Genomic DNA, 11,889 nt, shown 5'->3' on the forward strand with positions numbered 1-11,889 from the left:
GGATAATCTTAAATAACAATTTTTTTTTTTGGCAGGCAAAAATCATTTGTTGTTGTAATACTCATGTTGTCCACAAGAGGCGACAGTGCACTGTGCTCTAAAGAGGAGTAAACTAATTCCTGTTTTCTTCCAGGTGAGTTTTACTCTCTCCATTCACACTAAACAAGTGTTTAGTGTGAATTATATGGTGTTATTCTTTTGGTCATGAATGTATATTAATCTGGGTCAAACTGCAGTTTCAGTCCCATTTCGTAAAACGGGGTAGTGGTGCAGTTTAGCCTCTTGTGGCCGACACTAGTACTACAACAACAAACTGATGATTTTTTTTTTTTATCCTTGACTTTTTCCAGAAAAGATTAACCTGGCAAAACTTTCTTTCTTTTCATAAACAATTTAGATCAAACTTAAAAAAAAAGAAAAGAATCACAAGATTAACTTTTAGAACCATGTCTTCCAAAGGGTTTCTTTTAGTGCAAAAAAAAAAAAGTACCAAAGCACATCTATATTTCTGATAGTCCAGGAAGGGACGCATGCGTCATGTGATCCATCAGAGTTGAAGCTGCAACACGAGATAAAAGGAATGGTAATAGTTGAAGAGGACATTTAAAAAAGGAGTCTCGTTTAAAAACGATTTAAAGTCCGAATCCTGTCGACATGGAAAAGATCAAAATTCTGAACCGTAAACGACTTTGTGGGGAAATCATATAGAAAATGGTCCCGAAGAAGAAACGAGGGCAGGTGAGGACAGGTGGAGTTCTCTGCTGTGTTGCAACAGTACGAAGCGTATCTGAAGTGTATCTGAAGTGTATCTGAAGTGTGTCTGAAGTGTGTCTGAAGTGTGTCTGAAGTGTGTCTGAAGTGTGTCTGAAGTGTGTCTGAAGTGTATCTTGAAGTGTGTCTGAAGTGTATCTGAAGTGTATCTGAAGTGTGTCTGAAGTGTGTCTGAAGTGTGTCTGAAGTGTATCTGAAGTGTGTCTGAAGTGTGTCTGAAGTGTATCTGAAGTGTGTCTGAAGTGTGTCTGAAGTGTGTCTGAAGTGTATCTGAAGTGTATCTGAAGTGTATCTGAAGTGTGTCTGAAGTGTATCTGAAGTGTATCTTGAAGTGTGTCTGAAGTGTGTCTGAAGTGTATCTGAAGTGTGTCTGAAGTGTGTCTGAAGTGTGTCTGAAGTGTGTCTGAAGTGTATCTGAAGTGTGTCTGAAGTGTGTCTGAAGTGTATCTGAAGTGTATCTTGAAGTGTATCTTGAAGTGTGTCTGAAGTGTATCTGAAGTGTATCTTGAAGTGTATCTGAAGTGTGTCTGAAGTGTATCTGAAGTGTATCTTGAAGTGTGTCTGAAGTGTGTCTGAAGTGTGTCTGAAGTGTATCTGAAGTGTATCTGAAGTGTATCTTGAAGTGTGTCTGAAGTGTGTCTGAAGTGTATCTGAAGTGTATCTGAAGTGTATCTTGAAGTGTGTCTGAAGCGTGTCTGAAGCGTATCTGAAGTGTGTCTGAAGTGTGTCTGAAGTGTATCTGAAGTGTATCTGAAGTGTATCCTGAAGTGTATCTGAAGTGTATCTGAAGTGTGTCTGAAGTGTGTCTGAAGTGTGTCTGAAGTGTATCTGAAGTGTGTCTGAAGTGTGTCTGAAGTGTGTCTGAAGTGTATCTGAAGTGTATCTGAAGTGTATCTGAAGTGTGTCTGAAGTGTGTCTGAAGTGTGTCTGAAGTGTGTCTGAAGTGTGTCTGAAGTGTGTCTGAAGTGTGTCTGAAGTGTGTCTGAAGTGTATCTGAAGTGTATCTGAAGTGTATCTGAAGTGTGTCTGAAGTGTGTCTGAAGTGTATCTGAAGTGTATCTGAAGTGTGTCTGAAGCGGTTGGATCTTTTACGTTCTGTGCAGGAAAAAAACGACGTGCTGAAAACTCCTCAAAGTTCTCCGCTCATCAGCGCCGGCGAAAGTTAGAAAAATGTTGGATGTGGACGGTCAGGCGAAAAAAAAAAAAAAGGGCCTTTTTCTTTGAATGCATAACTCTTTGAAATCAAAAGCTACAAAAAGCACGCTTGCAGTTTAAATCCTTTCCAGTGAGTGCGGCGGCTTCGGGGGGGAAACCTGGGTGGATCCGTTTCTCCCGGTCTCGTCTGAATCAAAGTGCTGCATATGCATTACAGACATTACTCATTACTCATGACGGCTGACAGGCTCTCAAATTGTAAAGCACAATGATTAGGATAAAAAATTTTAAAAAAAAACAATGTGTAAACTCGTACAAAAATAACCCCTCTCAATCATTACTTAAGTGAGCGCCGGTCTCTCTGAGATCTTTCTTTTTTGGGGACATTTTCTGAGCGTCAAACTCCTGAAAAACGCAGAGATGGCCGTGAAAATGAGTCTGCAGAATCCGAGCTCCGTGACCCTCGTGGAGGCGGGGGGGAGGGGGGACCCCCCCAACTGTGAATGTTTACAAACCAACAAATCCTACTCGACGTGCCCGTGAGCGTCAGATCGCAGCAGAACAAAGCTGAGTTTGACTCAAAGAGACAACTCCTCTGATATATACGTCTAAAAAAAGGACAACAAAAGGTGTGCAGGTGCTCTAGTGATCCAAGATTTAAACGGCCATGTCTCGCTCCTCCTTTTCCCCCCCCCCCCCGATCCTTTTAATATCAGGCCAACTGTCCCAGCAGCCCTTGCAGGGTTTGAGGCGAGAGCCACAGCATCTCTACGAGGTTGTACTGGCAGTAGCCCATCCAGAAGCCGAACATCACGTCGGTCACGTTGTGCCGGCCCAGCATCACCCGGCTCAGCCCCACCAGGCCGGCCCACAGCAGCACGAGGACCCTCAGCGGGGCGGCCAGCACCAGGTGAGCCAGCAGGAAGCGGCCGCACATGGCGGCGCGGGTGGCGTGGCCGGAAGGGAAGGAGTAGCGGTCCACGGAGAAGGTGGCGAACATGTCCATGCGGTTGTGGGACGGCCGACGCCGACGCACCACCGCCTTAACGATGCCGACCAGGAGCAGGTCCAGCAGGAGACCTGGAGGGGGGGTGAGAGGAGAGGTCGTCACATTAAGACAACGGCCAATGGCAGAAGGGTTTAAGACAGTCGATTTAAATATCGAGAGACATAAAGACGAACAGGAACAGTAACAACAGTGGACATCACCCCCCCCCCCCCCGTAGATTAAAATAAGGAACAGTAAAAGAGTTATGAATATTGAAGAGAAGTCTCCCAACCGCTTGGATCAATCATGAAGTATAAAATGCCTGAACGATGTCTATGCATGTGTGTTTTTATACATTTTATATTAATTATATTTGCAGCCTGATTTTTTCCGAGTTCAGATTCAGAAAAGAAAACTAGCCATGTTTGTATAGAAAACTGAAGGAGGCGACACATCCAGAATCGTAATGAAAACAGAAACTTGTATCGGCAGCGTGTATTTAAAAAGAAAGGAAACTTTGTAATGAGGAGACGTTTCATTAGCGGATGCTTTATGGGCCGCAGTGCTGACACATTCATGTGACAGCCGGGTGGCATCGAGCCAATCGCTGCTGGGAATGAAATGAAAGGGGTTTCATCAAAATGAATATGTGACAATACTTGTTGTTCCAGTTCGGGTTCTTCTGGTTCTTTTTGTTCCAGTTCGGGTTCTTCTGGTTCCAGTTCGGGTTCATCTGGTTCTTTTTGTTCCAGTTCTTCTGGTTCATCTGGTTCTTTTTGTTCCAGTTTGGGTTCTTCTGGTTCTTTTTGTTCCAGTTCATCTGGTTGTTTTTGTTCCAGTTCGGGTTCTTCTGGTTGTTTTTGTTCCAGTTCGGGTTCTTCTGGTTCCAGTTCGGGTTCATCTGGTTCTTTTTGTTCCAGTTCTTCTGGTTCTTTTTGTTCCAGTTCGGGTTCATTTGGTTCTTTTTGTTTCAGTTCTTCTGGTTCTTTTTGTTCCAGTTCGGGTTCATTTGGTTCTTTTTGTTTCAGTTCTTCTGGTTCTTTTTGTTCCAGTTCGGGTTCATTTGGTTCTTTTTGTTTCAGTTCTTCTGGTTCTTTTTGTTCCAGTTCGGGTTCATTTGGTTCTTTTTGTTTCAGTTCTTCTGGTTCTTTTTGTTCCAGTTCGGGTTCATTTGGTTCTTTTTGTTTCAGTTCTTCTGGTTCTTTTTGTTCCAGTTCGGGTTCATTTGGTTCTTTTTGTTTCAGTTCTTCTGGTTCTTTTTGTTCCAGTTCGGGTTCTTCTGGTTATTTTTGTTCCAGTTCATCTGGTTCTTGTGATGTTACTTCAACTTCTCCTTTCAACCGTCAAACAACTTAAATTTGGGTCACCATTGTGCGTTGATGCATGTAAAAAAAAAAAAAAAAGTGTATTTTTAGTCCCACGTTTGGCTGTTTATCCTCGTTTTCGACATTTTAAACCTCGGTTGCCACCTTCTCGGTTTCTGGCTCAAACTGCCGCGCATTCCCACGGTAAACACAAACCAGAGAGTTCTTCACATCTTCTCCGACCTTGAGCGACACCCGGCGACAGGCTTGCCTCTACGTGCCATCCGTCATTTAAAAACCACACATGGAAAATTATGAAAAAGGAGACAAGTTCTAACTAGAAGATAAGTGGATTAAAGCCAGAAGAACCCTACCAGGGAAGATTAAAAAATAGCCTGAGGGGCCACTTCCATCATCTCAGACCAAGAATAAAACCAGAATTTAACCCGCGCTCGAGAACCAAAAAGGTTCACACCAGCTTGTAATTGTGGGCTTGTGTTACTGGGGAAAACACACAAATCCTCTTCTTGTGACAACAGAATCAGATCTTGATGTACAAAGTGGATGCACTTGTGCACAGTGGGCCTTTTTTATTTTATTTTTTATTCCTTGTAGATTTTTTCTGGCTGTTAGCTGGCGCAATCCAACGAAAAGCTGCATTACTGTTATAAATAAAAATAAAAACAAGCCGTTGCTATATTAAAACACATGAGTGAAAACCAGCCTCTCTACTCACAACTTCACTTCAGCTTTACTCGAGAGAGAGATCCACCTTCATGAAAAGAGGGAGGGGCTTATTTATACTGCCATAAAAATATAAATCGATGATAAAAAAATTACCCAGAGACAAACGTGGGTGGCTGCATCACTTCCACATATTTATCAGCACTGTGGTGAGGCTGTGTGTGTGTGTATATATATATATATATATATATATATATATATATATATATATATATATATATATATATATAAAATACTGCAAGATGCACCGTCTGTGGGGCCAAATACAGATATTGAAAAACATCTCAACCCTGAAAGTTATAAAGAGGCTAATTATTTAATCCTAGTATTTCTGTAAAGTATTTTTAATACACTTTTACGTATATCAAATTTTACTCTTATTTGTTTTTAGTATCATTTAGTTATTAGTGACCGGTATGCATCATGTGATTTGTCTATGAGTATAATGATCTTAAGTGTTATTGTTTTGTTTAAATGGCCATTATGTTGAAAAATCACATATAATCTATATTGGCATCATTCATTATATTGATTATAACAAAAAAAGGTAGAGTTATCAAATAGTTTTAACAACGTTTTCTGATGGATCTGCATTATACACTTTGCATTTCTCCAAATCTTTGAACATATCTCCGTGCAGTGGTCTCAAGAGGTCAACACTGTAGTTTATAGAACATTATTTGTGTGACCTTTCCCTGGAGGTTTGACCTCTTCAGACTTTTACGCCTTGAAAGTTGGTTTCAGTCAGTCACACTAAAGGTTTTTTTGCTGCAGAGCTGCAACCAAGAGGTGGATTAAGACTATAATGAACCAGAAAAACGGGTCTGAAAATAGGAGGTGGGATCACCTGTGGGCTCTGATATAGGAGGTGTGCATTGGAGGAGGGGGGGGGGGGGGACACAGCCAAGCTCAGTGGGCCCTAGAAACATGTGAAACAGATGCAGGAACACAGTGTTTTGTTGTTACCCATGAGCAGGTTGAGCATGACCTCTTGTCCCGCAGCACTGTCGCTCTTGTACAGGCAGTAGACGGCGCCGGCCAGCCAGGGGATGCCGTGCCCCGAGATCTCTATCAGCTTCATCAGCGGCCGCACGCTGCCCCACGACGAGTCCTCGCAGGCGCACACGCCGAGCCGCTTGGACATCCACAGGTCGATGGCGAGCAGCGAGCTGAGCGCCACGCGGACGAAGGAGGGATTGAGCCGGATGCCGTCCTCCTCCGGCGGGGCCTGGCCGCTCGCCGAGCCCGTGGAGGAGCTGGAGCCCCGACGCCGCGTGGGGCTCTCCGACACGCGGAGGCGGGCGGTGGTCGGGTCGGAGCCCTGCCGCTGCAGGAGGAGGGGCGGCGGCTTCGTCAGCGACATGAACTCGTAGCGGCCGTTGACGCCGCCGAGCACCGGGCTTCCGCGACCGGGGTTTTTCGCTTTAGGAGACGGCATTTTATGAGTGTGTGTATATAAAAATAAATATATGCCGGTGTGATGCAGCGGTGAATTGCCCGTTGTCTGCAGTGCTGTGCTGGTTGTCTGCTCCTTTTAATTCATCTGTTGGACGTTTCAGTATTCATATCACGTCCGGAAACGCCATCTTTGTTGTTCTAACCGCAAAGCTACCTGGGTAATGGTGTTTTTTTTCCTCTACGTGACTTTCTTTTGACTCTCCTGCACACTGTTGTTGTACTGTTCATAGTTACTGTATTTTTTTCTCCTTTTTTTTCGTTTTAATAAATAAATAAATAATAATAATAATTTAAAAAAAACACTCTCGTATCTGATTGGTCGAGAATCTCCCCCACGTCACACGCATCAATCCCGCCCATATCCGGGTCCGTTCAAGAGGCGCTGATCACGCTCCAGACAGCCGGTTCCTTTTCTTGTTTCCTCTCTAGTGTCCGAGCTGCGGAGAAGAGAGACCCCCACCATGCCCGGACTTCTGCTCGGGGACGAGTTCCCCAACTTCGAGGCCGACACCACCATCGGCAGGATCAAGTTACACGACTTCCTGGGCAGCTCGTGAGTGTGCGCACACGTCGGCGACAACTAACCACGCGCAGGCATCACCTTTTTAGAGTTTTGAACAGTTTGTTTTAACAGTGCAACATGTTTGATTGAGCCTGTGGTGCGCGTGCGCGTGCTGATCCGAGCATTAAGGATTTAATGCACCTCTGAGCATTAAATCCTTAATGGTGCATGTGTGTTTTTTTTCTTTCTTATTTTTTATGGAGATCAGACGCACTAGTCCAGGTCACTTGACCGTGACGTGACATCTGCTGACGGGGGCGGATCACACAAGCAGGGCTATAAACAATGATTATGCACCACACACATGTCATGCCATAGGTCAGTGTTTTTTTTTTTTTAATGCATCAGAGAAACTTAGAGCTCTTCTAGCTGCAGACAACCGAATTTGCTCCAGTCACTCTCTCTCTGGCCCAGCTCATTAGTGAGGGTGTCAGCACATTCAGGCCTGCATTGTGTGTTTAATGTGAACTTGGAACCGGGCCTCGGCCTCCTTTTTATATGGAGCCCTGTGACACTCTGCTTGTTTGTAGCAGATAGAGATAAAAGGGCACTATTTTATATATATATATATATGTGTGTGTGTGTGTGTGTGTGTGTGTGTGTGTGTGTGTGTGTGTGTATATATATATATGTGTTTTCTAAGAATAATCTAGTGTTTCTCTTCTCTCTTGATACATTTCTGGATTTATTTCCTTTTTCCTGACTGAGCGGCCGCAGCCTCACATCCGTGTAACTGACATAACCTGCTGGTTCTGAAAACACACCCAGTTACACCATCTGCCTAATGACACTAGTTTGAATTGCAGGTTGGGGTTGTTTTTGCCAAAAGCAACAAAAAAAAAAAAAAAACTCTTAACAGTATCACTTTTTTTTTAAGTAGCCTTCTGCTTCTATTGTCTCGACAGATGCAAATACAGAATAATCATGCATGTTGTGTTTAAACCGTTTGGCCTTTTCGTCTCCTTTTAGAATACAGTGTTTCATGTGGTGTGTGTGTGTGTGTGTGTTCTCTCCTCGGCAGATGGGGTATCCTGTTCTCCCACCCGAAGGACTTCACTCCCGTCTGCACCACCGAGCTCGCCTGCGCCTCCAGGATCAGCGACGAGTTCAAGAAACGAGGCGTGAAGATGATCGCCTTGTCCATCGACAGCGTGGAGGACCACCACAACTGGAGCAAGGTTGGGGGATGCGCACGCACGCACACCTCTCTGTATATCTATATGCATATTTATTGCATAACTTCAAAGAAGCTCAGAACTGTCCGTTAAATTAAACTACTAAAGATAAACGATGGGCGCGTCCGAACTTTTGGACTCGCACGTATTTTTCTTTTCATGTCCTGCAGGTCATGAACTTTTCAAATAAAAACAACCAATAAAAATCCAGTAAATCCCAACTCTTCACAACATGGTCTCAGGAAGACTCTCATCATGAATGCGCCCATCAGATCCACATTTTTTTATTTTTTTAAAACTTTATGTAGCCAAATGTTGGATTTGTTTATTACATTTTTTTCATTAAATTAAATGCAATGTTTGATCAAATTTTAATTATTTTTTATTTAACTAAATAAATATTCAAAATTTAGATTTAAATGATTATACACTGTATTATAATCACATTTGATATAACTTAACGTAATTATTTATTTAGATTTAATTGAATTAAATACATTTTATTAAATGAATTTCAAAGTAATTTCTATAAATAAATTACATTATAATAACATTTCTTACATTTATAGGAACGCCTCCTCAGGCAGGTCCGTGATTGGTCGAAGAGAACCGTGTTCTTTTTTTTTTTTTACAACATTAAACACGACCCCGCTTCCCTGCTTAAAAAAACAAAACAACTTTTTTTTTTAAAGAATCCTCTTCTCCTTTTGCCCTCGCAGATGATAATTATTAACACCTGTGACACAACATTGTTGGCGATACGATCCTAGTTAAAGGTTAAAGGTCACGAGCCACTCATCAAACCAAGAGAGGGAAATGATTCGAAGGTTTTAAAGCGTGCACGTGTCCCCCCCCCCCCCCCCCCCCCCCCTCTTCCCCCCGTGCAGGATGTGATGGCGTTCAACAGCGCGGCCGAAACCTCTCTCCCGTTCCCCATCATCGCCGACGACAAGCGGGAGCTGTCGGTCCAGCTCGGCATGCTGGACCCCGACGAGAGAGACGAGGACGGGATGCCGCTCACCGCTCGCTGTGTGAGAAGCCCGCCGTCCACCCGACATCCTTTTGTTGCTGCATCGCTACAACATGAAAAGGCCGCGGCCGCACCGTGATCCCAAAAAAGGAACGGATGCAACAAGTCTGTGCAGGATCGCTTTTTTTTTTTTTCTTTTTTTCTTTTGTTCTCAGATTTCAATGCAGCCTTTTGGCTGTAAGCCGGTCGACTCGGAGCAAAATTGTGAAAAGGTGTTTGCATGTAAACAAAACCGTCTTTTGAAGCTGAGCTGAATGTTAATGAAATCCTCATGTAGCACACAGCAGTCTAAATCTCCCACCCCCACCAGTATTTTCCATTTTATTGTGTGTGAATTTATCACCATATATATGCAAATTTATCTATATATATATATATATATATATTTTTTTTTTTTTTTTAATGTGTGTGTATGTATATATTTCTTTTAAATATTAAAGATTTAATTTATTTAAATATATATATATATATATATATATATATATAATACACTAATATTAATTAAAAAAATACATATAAATAAATACATTTAAAAGTGTATATATACATATTTATATATATTTTTTATTTAAAATATATTTTATATATATATTTTTTTTCATATATATATTTTATACAGCATGCTCTGCTGTGATGTGACCCTGTGACCTCTAAACCCTCTTCAGGTCTTTGTGATTGGCCCGGACAAGAAGCTGAAGCTGTCCATCCTCTACCCCGCCACCACAGGAAGGAACTTTGACGAGCTGCTCCGAGTTATCGACTCTCTGCAGCTCACCGCACAGAAGAAGGTGGCCACGCCCGTCAACTGGAAGGTAAACGGTTAAAGCCGAGCGTCTCCTCACCTGGAGCCGTGCTAAGCTAAGCTAATTGTCTCCTAGCTCCGGCTTCACATGTATACAGACATGAGAGGGGTCTCGATCGAGCACACTTCACAAGATGTATTCTCCACTCTTAAGTTTCTACCTCTCGTACCTTTTATGAAACCGACTTGATGGAATATGCCGCACAGTCTGGCTCTGAATAACTTAAAAAGGTCATTTTGGTATTTTGCGTAAGTGACTGATGGGGACAGCACTGTTTAAAAAAAAAAAAAAAAAAAGTGATGCCTTTGGGCAAATGACTCTCGTTTCTGCCACCGTCGGGCTCCGATTATCATTATTGAGTGCCTGAAAACTTTATAGAAATATATCTATAAAGTGTTTCTTGTCTTTTTCACTTGTCCCCGTCTGGCTGTTGTTGCATCTAACAAAGTGTCACTCGGAGAAGTCTCGTTCTGATATTTTGCATCTTTGCATTTGTTAAAAATCGGCTAAATATTCAACCACGACATTGAACATCTTTTATTTAACGCTTTCACCTTTTTGTCTTCTGGCAACAAGTCACATGACACAATAACAAACAGACCGGAAAACAAGCAAAAGGGGCAGAAACACGTTTTATTTCTCTGTAGGATTCTTTTTGTACATTCAATTAAGTTTAAATAAGTGCACTCCACATCTGCATATCATTAAAGGAGCTCCTGCTCCTCCTCACGCGCCTCCTGGTTGTTGTTTTTTTTCTTTCAGCCGGGTGAGGAAGTCATGGTCATCCCGTCGCTCTCTGAGGGCGAAGCCGCCGTTCTCTTCCCCAATGGCGTGACCGCCAAAGAGGTGCCTTCTGGGAAGAAATACCTGCGCTACACCCAGCTCTGAAGAGACACTAAGAAAAATAATTGGAAATCCTTGAAATAATTCTCACACTTGGAGGCATATATATATATATATATATATATATATATATATATATATATATATATATATATATATATATATATATATATATGTGTGTATATATATATATATATATATATGTGTGTATATGTGTCATTTTACACTGCCTTGATTCCTTCAATAAACACACTCTTCACACACGTCCTCGGCATCTTTTTAACAGCTTCCAGGACCACCGGGTGTCCTTCTCCAACCTGCATTAGAAACACCTGCCTGCAGTACCACCCTCCGTCAGTAGGTGGCGGTAGACGCACAGTGATTGACTCCCCTGAAAAGCAATTAGGGTGAAAGCACCAATCTGTCCTAAGCAGTTGCAGACGTGGGGAGTGGTACCACATGTAGAGCAATGACTGAGTTTATTTACATTTCCATTCATTTTAATAAAGAGAAGAGGAGCATCGCCCACATCAAGTTGATCTACTTCCAGCAATGTTTCTCAAATCCCAGTGAGGTCCCCCCCGAAAACCTTCTGCTCCTTTTTTACTTAAAAAAAATAAATAAAGAAAGAAAACATTGCTAATGCCCTAGCTGTCTTTTTAAATGTCTTAATCCACAATAAACAAGTCTTTTTAAAAGCTTCATAAGCACTTAATGAACGTGGCGGTTGTCGGAAAACGTGCTAATCTGTGAAAAATAAAATAAAAATCCATTGCATTCATGTTTTTAGCACACGGGGGTCGGATTGATTGTTCGGCGCTTCACGTCTTCAGCATTTTTTTTTTTTTTTCTTTTTTAAATGCTGAAGACGTGCAGCAGCTGCACAGTGGAAGAGGACGGTGGGAAGAAACTATAAACTCAAGTCCACCGACTCGAGGGAAACGTTGTACTTTTCACTCCTCCGGCTGCCGGTCACGATGCTGCGTTTACAGCCCCCCTCGGATTTAAAGAGATGACATGCTTTTATTCTATTTCACAAATAAAAAGCAAAGATTT

At 42.3% G+C, this 11,889-nt stretch overlaps 2 protein-coding genes across 2 annotated transcripts in view; one reads left to right on the forward strand and one right to left on the reverse strand.

Annotated features, from left to right (window-relative positions):
* plpp6 (phospholipid phosphatase 6) overlaps positions 1-6,612 on the reverse strand; it is a 7,737-nt gene extending 1,125 nt beyond the window's left edge. Inside the window, exons 1-2 of the mRNA XM_034531536.1 lie at positions 5,929-6,612; positions 1-3,006 (exon numbers count right to left, since the gene is read on the reverse strand). The exon at positions 1-3,006 is cut by the window's left edge and continues 1,125 nt beyond it. Of these exons, the coding sequence (XP_034387427.1) occupies positions 2,639-3,006; positions 5,929-6,400 (840 nt within the window). The 5' untranslated portion in view covers positions 6,401-6,612 and the 3' untranslated portion in view covers positions 1-2,638. The remainder of the gene's footprint in view (positions 3,007-5,928) is intronic.
* Positions 6,613-6,777: 165 nt separating this feature from the next.
* Positions 6,778-11,080, forward strand: prdx6 (peroxiredoxin 6). The gene is made up of 6 exons (XM_034531749.1): positions 6,778-6,973; positions 8,004-8,160; positions 9,045-9,188; positions 9,853-9,999; positions 10,753-10,945; positions 11,038-11,080. The coding sequence occupies exons 1-5, from the start codon at positions 6,882-6,884 to the stop codon at positions 10,876-10,878; spliced, it is 666 nt and encodes a 221-aa protein (XP_034387640.1). The 5' UTR covers positions 6,778-6,881; the 3' UTR covers positions 10,879-10,945; positions 11,038-11,080.
* The last annotated feature ends 809 nt before the right edge of the window (positions 11,081-11,889 follow it).

Source organism: Cyclopterus lumpus, chromosome 4 (genome assembly GCF_009769545.1).
Source record: "Cyclopterus lumpus isolate fCycLum1 chromosome 4, fCycLum1.pri, whole genome shotgun sequence".
In the NCBI taxonomy this organism is placed as follows: Eukaryota; Metazoa; Chordata; class Actinopteri; order Perciformes; family Cyclopteridae; genus Cyclopterus; species Cyclopterus lumpus.